This window comes from Pristiophorus japonicus, chromosome 17, assembly GCF_044704955.1.
Source record: "Pristiophorus japonicus isolate sPriJap1 chromosome 17, sPriJap1.hap1, whole genome shotgun sequence".
In the NCBI taxonomy this organism is placed as follows: Eukaryota; Metazoa; Chordata; class Chondrichthyes; family Pristiophoridae; genus Pristiophorus; species Pristiophorus japonicus.
In genome coordinates, this window is record NC_091993.1 from 27,901,501 (window position 1) to 27,919,737 (window position 18,237).

General features: G+C 44.8%; 1 protein-coding gene across 8 annotated transcripts in view; it reads right to left on the reverse strand.

Moving 5' to 3' along the window:
- The window catches only part of map2k5 (mitogen-activated protein kinase kinase 5), a 246,290-nt gene that overhangs the window by 162,119 nt on the left and 65,934 nt on the right, over positions 1 to 18,237 (reverse strand). For all 8 annotated transcript variants that reach the window (XM_070858527.1, XM_070858526.1, XM_070858525.1 and 5 more), the window contains exon 6: positions 7,039 to 7,103. In XM_070858527.1, the coding sequence (XP_070714628.1) occupies positions 7,039 to 7,103 (65 nt within the window). The remainder of the gene's footprint in view (positions 1 to 7,038; positions 7,104 to 18,237) is intronic.

The window sequence follows — 18,237 nt, forward strand, 5'->3', positions numbered from 1 at the left end:
TCTCGCTACTTTCGGCTGCAACCGCCCAGAAACCGTCGAGAATCTTGGTGTAAGAATAATTTTCTCGACGGGCAGTTTTAATTACCTAATTAGTGGAAACTTTCGCCAGTGTTAACTGATGAAGCTTAGTGGTATTTTCTGGGCAGCAATCGGGCGGTGAGGGCCTTGGGTAAAGTCTACCCCTCAGTATTTTAGCTTTAACTCCACTATGCTAAATTTTCCAGAAGTGACTTTGGAGGAAGGCAGTGTATTGGGGTGTCTCATAAGAACATAAGAAATAGGAGCAGGATTAGGCCATTTGGCCCCTCGAACCTGCTCCGCCATTTAATAAGACCATGGCTGATCTGATCATGGACTCAGCTCCACGTTCCCTGCCCGCTCCCCATAACCCTTTATTCCCTTATCGCTCAAACATCTGTCTATCTCCGCCTTAAATATATTCAATGACCCAGCCTCCACAGCTCTCTGGGGCAGAGAATTCCATAGATTTACAACCCTCGGAGAAGAAATTCCTCCTCATCTCAGTTTTAAATGGGCGGCCCCTTATTCTGAGACTATGTCCCCTAGTTTTAGTTTCCCCTATGAGTGGAAATATCCTCTCTGCATTCACCTTGTTGAGCCCCCTCATTATCTTACATGTTCCAATAAGATCGCCTCTCATTCTTCTGAACTCCAATGAATAGAAGGCCAACCAACTCAACCTATCTTTATTAATCAACCCCCTCATCTCCGGAATCAACCTGGTGAACCTTCCTTGAACAGCCTCCAATGCAAGTACATCCTTCCTTAAATAAGGAGACCAAAACTGTACACAGTACTCCAGATGTGGCCTCACCAATACCCTGTACAGTTGTAGCAGGACTTCTTTGCTTTTATACTTTATCCCCCTTGCAATAATGGAGATCTTCGCCTGACACTATATCCCTTTAAAAGACACAATGAATTCATCCAGTCTTAAATGCAAGGTGACCGAAGGAAAAGGTAACTAAAAATCACTAGAAGGACATAAAAACTGGAAATATACAGGTTGGTCAGCAACTGAGAGAGAATATGTTAACATCTCTAATGGGAGAGTTCATCTTCTGATGAAGATTCCACTTGAAACGTTAATCTATCTTTTTCTTTCAGATGCTGATCTGCTGTGTATTTCCAGCATTTGCTTTCCCCTCCCAAATTGTCAGCATTTTCTATCTCAGAAAAATGACAGCTGTTCTCCAAGTTTAAGTGCTAAACACTGCCCTCGAGGTTGTAGAAAAGGTCACGAGTATGGAATCCCGAAATTCTCATCGTAATTTCCGAAAGCTATAGGCACTAATGCATTGCACAGCCTCCAATTCAAACTCATTCTTTTTCAAATACCTGTAACTGTCATATTCTTTAACGTCCCTAGTCTTTCCTTGCTCTTACAATCTCAAGACATTTGAAACACAAGCTTGGCATCACTTAACCACTTCTTGATTTCTCTCCTACAGTGGCCTCTACTCGAGGTCTTTTCAATTCAAAAAAACGGATTTGACACTTATAAGTATAGGGTAGTAATGCAATTGAAATGTCTGCTGATATTTATCTGGCAATTCTATATCCAATGTTTATTACAATCTGATGTTTTAAATAACAGAATGACTGCTGCCAACGAACTGGAAGCTGCACAGAAGCATTCAGCACATAACTGCCAGGCCCCCAATTTAAAAGATATCATCATAGGCAGTCCCTCGGAATCGAGGAAGACTTGCTTCCACTCCAAAAGTGAGTTCTTTGGTGGCTGAACAGTCCAAAATGGGAGCCACAGACCCTGTCACAGGTGGGACAGATATTCCTCGGGGGAAGGGGTGGTGGGACTGGTTTACCGCACGCTCCTTCCGCTGCTTGCGCCCGATCCCTTCACGCTCGCGGCGTTGAGTTTCGGAGAGCTCATCGCCCCCCCCGGATGCACTTTTTCCACCTAGGGCGGCCAGGGATTCCCAGGTGTCAGTGGTGACGTCGCACTTTGCCAGGCAGGCTTTGCGGGTGTCTTTGTAACGTTTCCGTTGCCCACCTTTGGCTCGTTTGCCGTGAAGGAACTCCGCATAAAGCAATTGCTTCGGAGCCTCGTATCTGGCATGCGAACTATGTGGCCTGCCCAGCAAACCTGATCAAGTGTGGTCAGTGCTTCAATGCTGGAGATGTTAGCCTGAATGAGGACACTGATGTTGGTGCGCCTGTCCTCCCAGGGGATTTGCAGGATTTTGCGGAGACATCGTTGGTGATCTATCTCCAGCAACTTGAGGTGTCTTTTGTGCCTCTGATCCATACAGGAGGGCGGGTAATACTACAGCCCTGTAGACCACAACAGACGGAGGATCTGAGAAGCGCTGAAGCACATCATTAATAAAGTTTCATTAATGTTAGAGATTCCCAATCTACCGTCGCTACGACCGTTACAGGAATTTCCCAATGCTTCTAGTCTCAGAACAATAATTTGCAAAATATTAACAAACCCAACTACCTGTAGGCAAAATAGATGGTGCTGGTGCCAAAATATACCCCAGCTGAAAACTGCCCTCTCTGACCAACCACAATTTAATGCACAAACAAGTGGCTCATACCCGAATAAATTCTACAATTGATACAATTAACACATTAAACTACAACTGAACAAGATTTTTAAAACTCCACTTCTTTATTCCTCATTTTGGAGAAGTTCGGCGACAACAAACAAAAAAACACTGGAACTGCGCATGGGCAACGACTTCCAGTTCGTTGGCAGCAGTTGCGTCCGTTAAATAACCACTCAAAATGCAGTACATGCTTTATGTTGCTTCTAATCAATTGAAGCTGCATTTTGGACTTCACTATATGTATTTTTTAGTCATAATAATGAAAGTCTAAAATCTACAGGTTTTTCAGCTCCTCTATAAAATATAAATCCTTCTGAGCACCACAATATGCCATATAAGAATTAATGACGATTTCGCAGTCTCTGGTGGGGATCATTTACACCAGTGAAAATAGTACGTGTGTAAATGATCACTTACTACCACACAAGGCGTTTCTGCAATGATATAACAAGGCCACCCTCACACAGAAAGGGGGAAAGAATCGTCTCTGCTCTGGTCTTGTGTCTTTATTGGTGGTTGGGTGAAGGGATACTGGCAAAATCTATCAGAAAATAAGGACGGACACGATATCGGCACATTGAGGAAGGGAGAGAAAATCTGGTGAGGGGGAAAGAGTAAAAGTGTAAACAACATCAAATCCAAGATCACAATGAAATTCCTTAATTTTCTCACAGCTCACAGGAACCACACATAGGGCCCAAGTTTCCACATGACTTGCGCCTGATTTTTAGGAGCAACTGGTGGAGAATGGACTATCTTAGAATTTGCAATTCGCCACATTTTTTTTTCTGCAGTTCTAGGCAGGTAGAACAGTTCTACTTTGGAACAGAATTTTTTCTTCAAAAGGGGGCGTGTCCAGCCACTGACGCTTGATTTGAAAGTTTCCACAGTGAAAATGTACTCCAAACTAAAGTAGAATGGAGCAAGTGAAGATTTTTGTAGAACTGAAAAAACCTGTTCTACACATTAAAAAATCAGGTGCAGGTTACAAATCAGACGTCCAGAACGAGGTGGGGGGGGGGTGGGGGGGGGAAAGGGAACTCATTAAATTCTACAATAAATCCTTATTTATACTTATACAAATATTATACAAATAAATCCAACCTGAAAAAACATTTATAAGCAAAGAAAAGATTAAATAAACCATCTTCCTACCTGTGTGAAAGTGCTTCAGCCAGGAAGAATGGTGCAGCAAGCCTCACAAAACGAGGGAGCCGACCGAACGCGGGAGGGAGAGAGCCGACCGAACACCGGGGGGGGTGGGGGGGGAATGGAGCCGTTCCAGACCGCTGGCGGGAAAGAGAGAAGGCTGCAGGAAGCCTCAGAAATTGAGGAGCCATTTTCCGACGGCAAAAGGGGGAGGTCGTCGGGAAACGGCTGCTTCAACTTTGAGGCTTCCTGTACCCTTCTCACTGCTACAAGAAGCTTCTGTGCTGATGGCAATGTACTTTTATTAAAAAATGTTCAAAAACTAAACAGCTACAAAGAACTCCAAAAATGGCCGAGTGCCAATGTTTTTTTCACACTGAGCATGCGCGAACGCTCCAACGCGCACGTGCAGCGTTGCCGGCAGGAAAAAAACTAATTTAAATAGTACCTGCCCCCTCCCACTTACAAAATCGGCGCGCGTGTAGGCTCCGCCCCCCTGGGCGCCGTGCCAAGCAGACAAGGAGCTGCAGAACGCTCCAGAATCGCTCGTTTTTTTTCCGGCGCCGTTTTAGGCGCAAAAAACGGGCGCCCAGCTCGGAGGGGCGGCCGTTTTTTATCATGTGGAAACTTGGGCCCTATAGTCCCAAATTTTCCCCAGCACTGGGCGCCGTTTGTTCGGTGTCCAGTGAGTTTTTTGGCGCCGAAGCCCAGTTCAAAGATTCCCCGGTGTTGGGGCGCCGGCGTATACTACCAGCGCCAGAATGTTTGGCGCCATACAGTCTGGCACTGGTGTACCTGTGAAGAACATTTCCGCGCCATTTCTGGGCTTAAGGCCAAGTTTCCACCCTACGAAAATTTTTAACTTGACGCTTAGACCCACTAATTACCATAGGAAAAAGCCTTACCTTCAGTTGGAGAAACCCGCGTTGGCCTGCTCCAATCCCCGGCCGAATAGACTCCCTCGTTAATATTTTTAACTTTTAGCACAATTAAAACTACTATATTACCTGTAAGTTAGTATAAAAATAATCATCATCATAGGCAGTCCCTCGAAAACGAGGAAGACTTGCTTCCACTCTAAAAGTGAGTTCTTCGTTGACTGAACAGTCCAATACGGGAATTACAGTCCCTGTCACAGGTGAGACAGGCAGTGGTTGGAGGAAAGGGTGGGTGGGAAGTCTGGTTTGCCGCACGCTCCTTCCGCTGCCTGCGCTTGTTTTCTGCACACTCTCGGCAACAAGACTTGAGGTGCTCAGCGCCCTCCCGGTAGTTGAGTGGAAATATAAAAATTAAAATGTTAAATGAAAATTTACCAATAATGCTGCTCCTGTGATGTTAAACCGCATTCAGGCCATAAAATAAATAAAAATGTAACCTTTTTCCATCGATATTTCTGGGTCCCAAAAATCAACCAAAATCTTCAAAAATTCTTCAAAGTTAATCCACCAGGCTTCCATCATCCGAGACATCCACCATGTTTTTCCAAAGAAGCTGGAAAAATTAAGTTTTCTTCTGTGAAGAGCAAGAGCAGCCTTCTGCCGTTTCTCTTCCTCGACTGCTAGTCCCCGGCCGTGCGTTTTTAAAAATATATTCTTTTTCTTGCGCATGCGTGTTGCGCATGCACAATTATTTGCCCATTCTTTTTTTTTCTGGAGTGCATGTTCTGTGCGGTCCCGGTGCACGCTTGAAGCCCCGCCCTGCGAGTTCAGCTCGGGTAGCGCCAGCGCCAGAAGGTGCGCATGGTGAAAGGAGACTTAGTTTTTTTATTTTCAGCGCTGAGGAGCCAAATAAAAACAGGCATCCAGGTAAGTGAGCGCCATTATTCTTTTAGGGAAACTTGGGCCCAAAGAACCTGCTCCTAGAGTTTTCTCAGTATCCTTCTACTCAACTACAGGGAAGCACACAAGAGAAGCGCAGGTGATTCTTTCCCCCTTTCTATGTGGCGATGCCATGCTTTTTGCTCAACACCGCTTCACTGCGGTGCGCTACGATAAAGAACAAAAACAACAAGCCTGCTGTGTTTTAAGTGCACTGCTGCGCCAGTTCAGTATGCATAACTCACTTCTCTTGTTTATTTTAGGAATAAAAAAGGTATTGGTGGATATTACACAAAATATAATCATTAAAAAAATTCCCCAACTGCATTATGCAGCCGTTTACATAAAAAATCCTTTCAGCTGCAACATGAATTTATTTGCATAACAACTGCTAATGTCTGGCAAGTACAGATCATATTCAAGTGTGTAATTTACATTCAAAACAAGAAAGTGATTAAAACTACCTACGTACGGGTTATACTCAAGAGTGGAAAGTATTTGGAAAACAAGATGATCAAGGAAGATACTAAATGGAGGATTAGATTACAGTGATTGCTCTTTTCTCCCCACCATACCCCTTGTTCTTTGCTCCAATAAGCCGCTAAACGGATAATTGGAGTGAAGAAAAAATATTGTAACACCTACCCCCATTACCGACACAAAACAAAACAGATATATCTCTGGCTGATGCTGTGAGGTTTTACTCACTCGCATCTATGAGATGAGATATTGCTGCAGTGGACAGCTTGTAACTGTACTCAATTGAGTGAAAAGCTATTTGCGCAGCACGATGGGCATCTGGGAGCGCGATTACATAAAGTGTTGAGACAAGAATCTCACAGTTTTAGGTAAATGTTTGGAAGTCATACTCGCCCAACAGTTCACAAGCTTGTTCATTTTGTAAGCCATAACTCGCCCCCCAACGATTTATTTTAAAATGCTTTGTCAATTAGCAATTGGAGTCTGTGGCCTGTAATCCGGATATGTGAGGAGTGCGATCATTTTGAAACGAAGGCGAAACAACAAAGTAATTCAACCCATTGCAATAAAATTTAAGTGGTTGTAAAAAATAAATGGAATGTTTTTTTTAATAAAAGTTAGTGCAATCCAGAGTAGACAGTCTCCCTTTAAGCCAAGGTTAGTGCAAGCAGTGATCAATACCTCAATCTCAATAAACTATTTCAATAATAGTTGATTCAGGTGGAAACAGGAGTTGAAATTTCTGTTCAGCGACCTGTGTCACCTTGTCATGTTTGCTGAACACTGATAATACATCATAGCTGTAATGGAAATGACTAAGTGTAAAGTGTACACAGAAAGGCACCCACAGAATCGCTTTCATTCCTCAACATCAAATCAATATGATATGCATGCCTTCAGCCAAAACTGTGTGATAGATGCAGGAAACACATTAAAAAACCCTTTACCAACATTTCTCACGCATTCCGTGGTAATAGGTAGAGGCAGATACTCACTTGTACACTGTCCCTCCATTGCCATGACCAAGGATATCTCGATGCTGAATGTCCTGTTCATTCATCTAAAAAAAGGGAAGGTGGAAAAAAAAAAGCTAGTAATGTCAGGCAAGCGTATAGAAATGTCAAGGAAAAGTAACTCAAGGCCATAAACAACAAGCATCCAGGTCATTTCAAGTTCAGCAGCAAGTGGGGAAAGATCAATACAACATTTGCTGTTCAATTTATAAAAGACAATACCAAGGGACAAAGTGATGGAAAGTTTAATGACAATTTGTTTGCCTGGGTCATTTCATTAATGTTTGATAAAAGATGTCAAAACTGAATGATATAACATGGCTTAGGTGGGTCAGTGTGAGGAAACTAAATGGTTGGGGGCAGGGGGAGAGAAAGGGAGGTGACTGGCATCACTCATACCCTGAGGGCAATACAAAGGCAAAAATGAGAATTCGGTATAAAATCATGCCATTCTGCCTCAAAACTGAAACAATTTAATTTAGCTGAGAATGGCTTCGGTTCTCATTACAAACAAGTAGGAATGCAGCCATCCTTCAAAGCGCATGTCAGCGCTGTCAAAGTCTGTAGCGTTCAATGCCAGTCACATAGAAACAAGAGACAGGTGCTGCAGAAGTGTTAATGTCAAAGACTTCAATTGTTGCAACTTGGTAAGAGAGTTAAGAAATAATCTCCACAGCAGTTTGGCTGCTGTAAAAAAAACATGTACAAATAGTTAAAGTTCAATTTTCTCCCCCACATCTTTCTCCATCTTCAAACATCAAATAAACCCTTTCTCGTAGTGTCAAAACCAGCTACTGCCTCATTCTCAGCTTTCAGTGCTAGTGCACCTTCGAAGGAGCCATCTTAAAGGGCAATTTCATCACAAAATGAACTTTCACAACTCAGGTTGGGGAGTTGTCCATTGCCAGGGGTTACTACTGTCTTGAATAGAAAACTTCAAAGAAAGGCAGGTTAATACTCAACACAAAGCAGTAACTTATCTTTCTCTTTCAGATGGCTTCCCCACCACCCATAAACTTCAGCTCATCCAAAACTCTGCTGCCCGTATCCTATCCTGCATTAAGCCCCACCATTGGCGGCCGTGCCTTCAGCTGGCTCTGGAATTTCCTCCCTAAATCCCTCCCCTTTTTATCTCCTTCTCGCGCTTTAGGACTCTCCTTAAAGCCCACCTCTTCGACTAAGCTTCTGGCCATCCTCCAAATATATCCTTCTTTAACTCCACCTTCATTTTTTTCTTTATAGCTCTGTGAAGTTGTTTTTCTACATTAAAGCCTTTACATAAATTCAAGTTATTGTTGACTAGGTCTGCATTTGGAACATGTTCTGTTTTGAGTTCAGATTTTTACCATTCATGTTTCTGTTATCATCACTGGGTGTTCTTTTAAACTTAGGTTTATTACTACTAGTTGAATAAGCAACTGTTTTAACATCACTTTGTTTGCCAACAATTGTTGCTAAGTCAATCGAATTTACACAAAAACACTTTATGCGCAGCTTCAACACATCTTTCTTGGGATGAAGAATTCTCTGGTTATTTTATTCACTGCAGCAACCGTTTCATCCAAGCATTAATGCGGGCAATTGAGGAGGCTTCGCAAATAACATTTTACACAGCAGCAAGTAATTCAAAAACACAACATGGTCAAATGCTTCCTATGAACTAGTGACACTTTATCAATACTGGAATCAATGGTTGGCATTACCAGTGAGTGACAGATATGAAATAAATATTTATATCACATAACCTGTGTCAATGAAACACAGCGGAAAGCTATTTTCAACCTGTCAATAGCTGATTTTCCCAATGACAAGCAGGAGCATCATAATTTTAACTTTTTTAAACACCTAATATGAAGTCAATATTGAACTGTCACTGGTAATTTTGTTAAACTACCAGGTAGCACATTTTTAATGCTTGGTTATATTATGTCCTGAATTGTACTGAATTGATTCTGTGGCAAACAAACAAGATTGGAGCACTGCCAGTACTATCAAATGTCAAGGGGACATCCCTACATTAGGCTACTCTGTTACAGGTGATATCAAGGGACAGGCGTAAAGAGCATGCTGGTAATTGTCTGCTTGACACACTCGACTTGAACAACTTGATTCATGAAATGCCAAAAAGGCTTAGTCTGTTCCCTTCACAGAGAATGAATACGCATCCAAGATGATTAACTTTTTATCCTAAAAAGTGTGAAAGGGATGTGAACAGCAGTTAGAAAATCAATAAGCATCTTTCATTTGCAGTGACACAGATGTCTCAGTCAATACAACTTAATAAGCAAGCCTGATCACAATGGACAGATGCCCTCCTTCCTCAATGGTCTCTTAAAAAGCTTCAACTCTCCCCACCACCTTACAAGCACCATTATAATCTATTTACTATGACCAATTTAAATGCACAAGTCAAACCGACAGCAAGTTACGTGTAAACAATTATTAAATCGCAACAAATACTTCCAAAAGCTCCTGCTCAGTTACTTGAATAGTCCATTAGGTCAGCAAAGTCTCACTACAGCTTAACCTGACCACTATAGTAGCCACCAATTGTACTGGTCATCCTGACCTTGGAGTATACAGTCCATTAGCGGCAATGTAAAACCAGAGTATAATTCTGCCTTTCTATTGCCACACTTTAAAAAAATTCCACTCTTACGACATGTAACTGTCTGATTTCGGGTTGTCAGAAACATGGCAACCCCCCCATGCCCATCTCACATTATGGTGAAGCATTTGATAACCAACAACATGCTTACAGCCAAACAACAGCAACTTGCAATTAATGTAGCAAACATCCCAAGGCGCTTAACAAGAAGGATATCAATAAAAATGTTGCCACCAAGCCACAGATTAACCAATAGCTGCAATAAGCAACAGATTGCCAACGTTTCAACTGAAGATCAGTTATTAGACGAGATTGGACGAACGGATTTTCTTTTAAAATGAAACACACCAATCTTTGAACCATTTGAAAATACTGAAATCCCAATCAACTAGAGAGATTTTTTTCCCTGTAACATTCGTGCCACACACGTGCCAGGCAATGACCATCTCCGACAAGAGAAAGTATTTCCACCTCCCCTTGATATTCAATGGCATTACAATCGTCGAGTCCCTCTATGCAGGAAGATAGAGGGAAACAAAAAGGAGGCAAAAACAAAAGACAGAAAGAAGATGAGGAAAAGTGGAGGGCAGAGAAACCCAAGGCAAAGAACAAAAAGGGCCATTGTACAGCAAAATTCTAAAAGGACAGAGGGTGTTAAAAAAACAAGCCTGAAGGCTTTGTGTCTTAATGCAAGGAGTATCCGCAATAAGGTGGATGAATTAACTGTGCAAATAGATGTTAACAAATATGATGTGATTGGGATTACGGAGACGTGGCTCCAGGATGAGCAGGGCTGGGAACTCAACATCCAGGGGTATTCAACATTCAGGAAGGATAGAATAAAAGGAAAAGGAGGTGGGGTAGCATTGCTGGTTAAGGAGGAGATTAAGGCAATAGTTAGGAAGGACATTAGCTTGGATGATGTGGAATCTATATGGGTAGAGCTGCAGAACACCAAAGGGCAAAAAACGTTAGTGGGAGTTGTGTACAGACCTCCAAACAGTAGTAGTGATGTTGGGGAGGGCATCAAACAGGAAATTAGGGGTGCGTGCAATAAAGGTGCAGCAGTTATAATGGGTGACTTTAATATGCACATAGATTGGGCTAACCAAACTGGAAGCAATACGGTGGAGGAGGATTTTCTGGAGTGCATAAGGGATGGTTTTTTAGACCAATATGTCGAGGAACCAACTAGGGGGGAGGCCATCTTAGACTGGGTGTTATGTAATGAGAAAGGATTAATTAGCAATCTCGTTGTGCGAGCCCCCTTGGGGAAGAGTGACCATAATATGGTGGAATTCTGCATTAGGATGGAGAATGAAACAGTTAATTCAGAGACCATGGTCCAGAACTTAAAGAAGGCTAACTTTGAAGGTATGAGGCGTGAATTGGCTGAGATGGATTGGCGAATGATACTTAAGGGGTTGACAGTGGATGGGCAATGGCAGACATTTAGAGACCGTATGGATGAATTACAACAATTGTACATTCCTGTCTGGCATAGAAATAAAAAAGGGAAGGTGGCTCAACCGTGGCTATCAAGGGAAATCAGGGATAGTATTAAAGCCAAGGAAGTGGCATACAAATTGGCCAGAAATAGCAGCGAACCTGGGGACTGGGAGAAATTTAGAACTCAGCAGAGGAGGACAAAGGGTTTGATTAGGGCAGGGAAAATGGAGTATGAGAAGAAGCTTGCAGGGAACATTAAGACGGATTGCAAAAGTTTCTATCGATATGTAAAGAGAAAAAGGTTAGTAAAGACAAATGTAGGTCCCCTGCAGTCAGAATCAGGGGAAGTCATAACGGGGAACAAAGAAATGGCGGACCAATTGAACAAGTACTTTGGTTCGGTATTCACGAAGGAGGACACGAACAACCTTCCGGTTATAAAAGGGGTCGGGGGGTCTAGTAAGGAGGAGGAACTGAGGGAAATCCTTATTAGCCGGGAAATTGTGTTGGGGAAATTGATGGGATTGAAGGCCGATAAATCCCCAGGGCCTGATGGACTGCATCCCAGAGTACTTAAGGAGGTGGCCTTGGAAATAGTGGATGCGTTGACAGTCATTTTCCAACATTCCATTGACTCTGGATCAGTTCCTATGGAGTGGAGGGTAGCCAATGTAACCCCACTTTTTAAAAAAGGAGGGAGAGAGAAAACAGAGAATTATAGACCGGTCAGCCTGACATCGGTAGTGGGTAAAATGATGGAATCAATTATTAAGGATGTCATAGCAGTGCATTTGGAAAGAGGTGACATGATAGGTCCAAGTCAGCATGGATTTGTGAAAGGGAAATCATGCTTGACAAATCTTCTGGAATTTTTTGAGGATGTTTCCAGTAGAGTGGATAAGGGAGAACCAGTTGATGTGGTATATTTGGACTTTCAGAAGGCGTTCGACAAGGTCCCACACAAGAGATTGATGTGCAAAGTTAGAGCACATGGGATTGGGGGTAGTGTACTGACATGGATTGAGAACTGGTTGTCAGACAGGAAGCAAAGAGTAGGAGTAAATGGGTACTTTTCAGAATGGCAGGCAGTGACTAGTGGGGTACCGCAAGGTTCTGTGCTGGGGCCCCAGCTGTTTACACTGTACATTAATGATTTAGATGAGGGGATTAAATGTAGTATCTCCAAATTTGCGGATGACACTAAGTTGGGTGGCAGTGTGAGCTGCGAGGAGGATGCTGTGAGGCTGCAGAGCGACTTGGATAGGTTAGGTGAGTGGGCAAATGCATGGCAGATGAAATATAATGTGGATAAATGTGAGGTTATCCACTTTGGTGGTAAAAACAGAGAGACAGACTATTATCTGAATGGTGACAGATTAGGAAAAGGGGAGGTGCAAAGAGACCTGGGTGTCATGGTACATCAGTCATTGAAGGTTGGCATGCAGGTGCAGCAGGCGGTTAAGAAAGCAAATGGCATGTTGGCCTTCATAGCAAGGGGATTTGAGTACAGGGGCAGGGAGGTGTTGCTACAGTTGTACAGGGCATTGGTGAGGCCACACCTGGAGTATTGTGTACAGTTTTGGTCTCCTAACCTGAGGAAGGACATTCTTGCTATTGAGGGAGTGCAGCGAAGGTTCACCAGACTGATTCCCGGGATGGCGGGACTGACCTATCAAGAAAGACTGGATCAACTGGGCTTGTATTCACTGGAGTTCAGAAGAATGAGAGAGGACCTCATAGAAACATATAAAATTCTGACGGGGTTAGACAGGTTAGATGCAGGAAGAATGTTCCCAATGTTGGGGAAGTCCAGAACCAGGGGTCACAGTCTAAGGATAAGGGGTAAGCCATTTAGGACCGAGATGCGGAGGAACTTCTTCACCCAGAGAGTGGTGAACCTGTGGAATTCTCTACCACAGAAAGTTGTTGAGGCCATTTCACTAAATATATTCAAAAAGGAGTTAGATGAGGTCCTTACTGCTAGGGGGATCAAGGGGTATGGCGAGAAAGCAGGAATGGGGTACTGAAGTTGAATGTTCAGCCATGAACTCATTGAATGGCGGTGCAGGCTAGAAGGGCCGAATGGCCTACTCCTGCACCTATTTTCTATGTTTCTATGTTTCTATCAACATCCCGGGGATCACCATTGACCAGAAACTTAATTGGACCAGCCACATAAATACCATGGCTACAAGAGCAGGTCAGAGGCTGGGTATTCTGCGGCGAGTGTCTCACCTCCTGACTCCCCAAAGCCTTTCCACCACCTACAAGGCATAAGTCAGGAGTGTGATGGAATACTCTCCACTTGCCTGAATGCTGAATGAGTACAGCTCCAAAAACACTCAAGGAGTTAGACACCATCCAGGACAAAGCAGCATATCCAGTATCTTAAACATTCACTCCCTCCATCACTGACACACCATGTCTGCAGTGTGTACCATCTACAAGAGCTCCTCCAGAAACTTGTCAAGGCTTTTTCGACAGCACCTCCCAAACCTGCGACCTCCACCACCCAGAAGGACAAGGGCATGGGAACACCACCACCTCCAAGTTCCCCTCCAAATCACACACCATCCCGACTTGGAAAGATATCGCCGTTCCTTCATCGTCGCTGAGTCAAAATCCTGGAACTTCTTCCCTAACAGCACTGTGAGAGCACCTTCACCACACGGACTGCTTCTCAAGAGCAAGTGATGAGCAATAAATGGCCGCACCCCATGAACGAATTAAAAAAAAATACATGGAATGCTGGGACAAACTGAGGCAAAGTGCTACAGACGCTGATGTATTTTATTTACAATATTATACCTGTACTTTACCTAAAGATTTAATTTTATTCTACCTGTTCACAGGATTAAATTAACAAGATTGGATTGGACAAGGCTTTAACCACAATTCGTGCTTGGAAAGAAATTATTCTTAGCAGAGCGATGTAATACTTGCTCTACTTTTAACTAAATTTTGGAAACCCCCTTTCCAAGTTTTAAAACTAGAGAATAAGGGGCGGATTTTCTGGTCTTTTGCGCTCCAATTTTCGCCCCGGAGCGGCGGCAGTGAGGTCTTCTGGGCGAGCGGTCAGCCTCCAGCACCCCACACGGTCCCGTTTTGCGGTGGCACAGAACAGTACCGACCACAAGATGTTGTGCTGGTGTGCAACGTTCCTGTTTATGACACCGGTGCACTTTTTGAGTCCCTCCTGACCCGTACGCCCCGCAGTGCGCCCCACAGTGACCGCCTGGGAAATCGGGTGGTCCAACCTATATCGACTCCAGAGAGGCAAGTAATACCGTCCTAAGGTAAGTGTGATTGTTTTTTAGAAATTTTTTTGCGATTTATGTTGTGGTGGCATGGGAATGCTTTTGTGGGGGATTTTTCAGGGGGGTTTTTTTCTCCCCAGGCGTCTCTCGGCGCGCTGTCAGCCGGCTCTTTAGTTCGGGATTTTCCCTGCTAACACCCAAGAGAGGTGTACAACGCCTCCCTTAGCGCTGCACACCCCAGACTCAGGGCCCAGCTGCCCAATGTTACTGACTGAGACGCAAACTGTTCCCGAATGCAAACTTTACTGCCCCGAAATCATCAACGCTGAAAATCCAGCCCCATTTGTTTAAACATCAAAATAAGCATCAAATGTTAGATGCAAATAGTTTGGGAAACGTAAACCCGAGGGTGACCATTCAGTAGTGTCACGGCAATTGAGGGCGGGGGGGGGGGGGGGGGGGGGGGGAGGCACGAAAAGGAGAGAAAGAGGAGATTCCTTTTACTTGTTATCTAACATTTAATTTTTTTTTTAAAGTTAGTTTAACAATTCTGATAGGAGTTTGATTCATCCTGGATTTTTAAAAATTAAGACAAATATCTGAATGAACAGAAATGAGTTAGAGCAATTCATGGGTGACAACAAAATGTCATTGTGCCATGTAAAGTCACGTGATGCAACTTTGTGCATCAGGCACCGAACACTCACCCAATTCCACAACAGAAGAGAGCCCGTGGCCAATTTTCTTTGATTTACAATATAGTGGACCCTTGCTGTAGTGAGGTGATAAAAAAAAATTGAATGGGCTGAATTCTTAATGCTGTAAAGGACAGTGAGCTTTAGTTGAAAGACCATCATTTTAATAAAACCATACTAATCTTTGTCAAAGATATCTATTGTCAGGGACATGTTTAGAATATATTAATACATTAATTACATTTACAATATCTAATTTTGGGTCAATAAGAATGTGAATAGATAGAAATATAACTTGGTAATTGTTTTCTAAATCCAACATTTAAACACACACAAAAATTGCATTGCAACAATGCACAAAGACTGCTTAAAAAGTTTTTCCACAGGTAAACATATAGCTTGTATATAAATACTGTATATAAATATATTTAAAAAAAATGTATTCTGAAGAATAATCCAATATATTTATTGACATGAAGAGGCGTTTCTGAATGGTCAATGGGAGTTTATCATGCAATTTTGCTGTAATACAATGCAGAACCTGACCATGTACAGTGAAAGAAGAAAACCATGACATGGTGTAGTATCAATCACATTAGTTAAACCAAAACGAACACATCTACATATCTCACATCCATAACAGTACTTGGTGATAACGAATGAGAACAGTATGTGTGGTCTCTTCTGCCAATGACAATTTTACTACAGAACTGATGCATTGCAGATTGCCATCTGATTTGACTTTTTACACTAAATCTGATTTGCCCAACACCTGCACAATGTGGCAACGGTTTAAGCAGGAGCAACTATAATTGCCAAAACAGCCCAGGTTAGAATTCACCAACTCCAATGTGTCTACCTTACAGGGCAGCTTCTGACCACAAGCGGCACCCCCCAACCTCGGAGAAAGCACCAGCCTCAGCTCGGGGTTATAAAAAAAAGAGCAGGAGCCGCCACTTCAGGGAACAGTGCGAGCCATTCGAGGAGTGCGATGGCTTTGAGGGCAACTGGATTGACGACACCAGAATCCAGGCCGCCAATTGGAGCGTGGACGGGACCAACGACAGGGTCATGACCCAGTTGCAGGAGGAGAGGTGGCGAGCAGCAGCGGAGTGGCGAACGATTGGGTCCCAGGAGCGGTGGAGTCGAAGTGGCGGGGTCGTGGCCCAGGAGCGGCGGGGTCGTGGCCCACGAGTGGAGGAGCGGCGGGGTCGTGGCCCACGAGTGGAGGAGCGGCGGGGTCGTGGCCCACGAGTGGAGGAGCGGCGGGGTCGTGGCCCACGAGTGGAGGAGCGGCGGGGTCGTGGCCCACGAGTGGAGGAGCGGCGGGGTCGTGGCCCACGAGTGGAGGAGCGGCGGGGTCGTGGCCCACGAGTGGAGGAGCGGCGGGGTCGTGGCCCACGAGTGGAGGAGCGGCGGGGTCGTGGCCCACGAGTGGAGGAGCGGCGGGGTCGTGGCCCACGAGTGGAGGAGCGGCGGGGTCGTGGCCCACGAGTGGAGGAGCGGCGGGGTCGTGGCCCACGAGTGGAGGAGCGGCGGGGTCGTGGCCCACGAGTGGAGGAGCGGCGGGGTCGTGGCCCACGAGTGGAGGAGCGGCGGGGTCGTGGCCCACGAGTGGAGGAGCGGCGGGGTCGTGGCCCACGAGTGGAGGAGCGGCGGGGTCGTGGCCCACGAGTGGAGGAGCGGCGGGGTCGTGGCCCACGAGTGGAGGAGCGGCGGGGTCGTGGCCCACGAGTGGAGGAGCGGCGGGGTCGTGGCCCACGAGTGGAGGAGCGGCGGGGTCGTGGCCCACGAGTGGAGGAGCGGCGGGGTCGTGGCCCACGAGTGGAGGAGCGGCGGGGTCGTGGCCCACGAGTGGAGGAGCGGCGGGGTCGTGGCCCACGAGTGGAGGAGCGGCGGGGTCGTGGCCCACGAGTGGAGGAGCGGCGGGGTCGTGGCCCAGGAGCAGAGGAGTCGACGAGCGACAAGGTTGGAGTCGAGGAGCCCAGTAGCGAGGCAGAGGCCCAGGAGTGGTGCAGCATATAACAACAGCGGGGTCGGGGCCCAGGGAAGGTGCAGCATGGGTTAGCGATCTATGGACAGTAGGAATATGAGTGCGTATTAGGTCTGTGCAGCAGAGCTTGGTCTCCAGTCGTCTTGGTCAACCCTTGCCACTGGACCAAGACCTTGCTCTGTCAAGCCAGTGTGGTGGATGATGTGCAACGGCCACTCCACCTTAAAAGAATTCACGCACAGGCTTCGTCCATCCTTCAGGATGTAGTTCGGGAAACACCTGTTAGCTAATCGTTTTGGTGTGGAAGTGGGTCATCCTCAACACGAGGGACTGCCTAATACTATAATGTCAGGGACACTTTTGTGAAGTAATCAAATGGGGGTAGTGCTATCAGAGGTACTGAACCAGTGTTTGGCAGGTGATTTCACTATTGGCTCAAGAAGCAAAGTACTGCCACATTCGAGCCGCATAGTACTGAGCTTTGAAGGTGAGCTTAATATTGCTGGTCTTCCATCACCATCTTGGAAATTCCATAGTAAGCATGATACAGTTGCAAATATGGCAATGTAATAACTACGTATACATAAAGCCATGCGCATAGACTGTATATGTGCATATAACTGCATGTTGTTTTGGTGTTGCTGAGTCTGCCTCGGAATATAAACAGCATAATTTCAGCACCAAAAGAACTGGGTCATATTAAGGGACAGAAGTGTTTCTCCAGCTTTATGACAATGTTAGCTAATTACAGCATCAATTTCTATCTCACTATGATACATTGCTCGTCACTGTAATTAATCCAGTCCCACCTCAAAATGAATCAAGTAAGCCACGCATCACACCCATTATGCAGAAGCAGATTTAGCATTCGCCAAATTCTGCGACACCAGGGGATTACGGCATCATACAAATTAACTGGCACCTCATTAAATAATCCTTAGCCAAACTCTTCCACATTGTAAGAGGGCATGACGGCAGAGATAGCAAAATACTAACTCAGCAATCCAAGAATGCTGCTGCAGGACAGCAGATTTATTCTCCTGACAGAAAGAAGTTTTTGACAAAATTTTATATAGAAAAGCTTAATGCATAATAGCAACAACAAAGAAAGAAACCCGAACGTGTTCCCCAATAAATGGATCTACTATGCCTACAATTCAGTAGTTCATTTTGCGCATC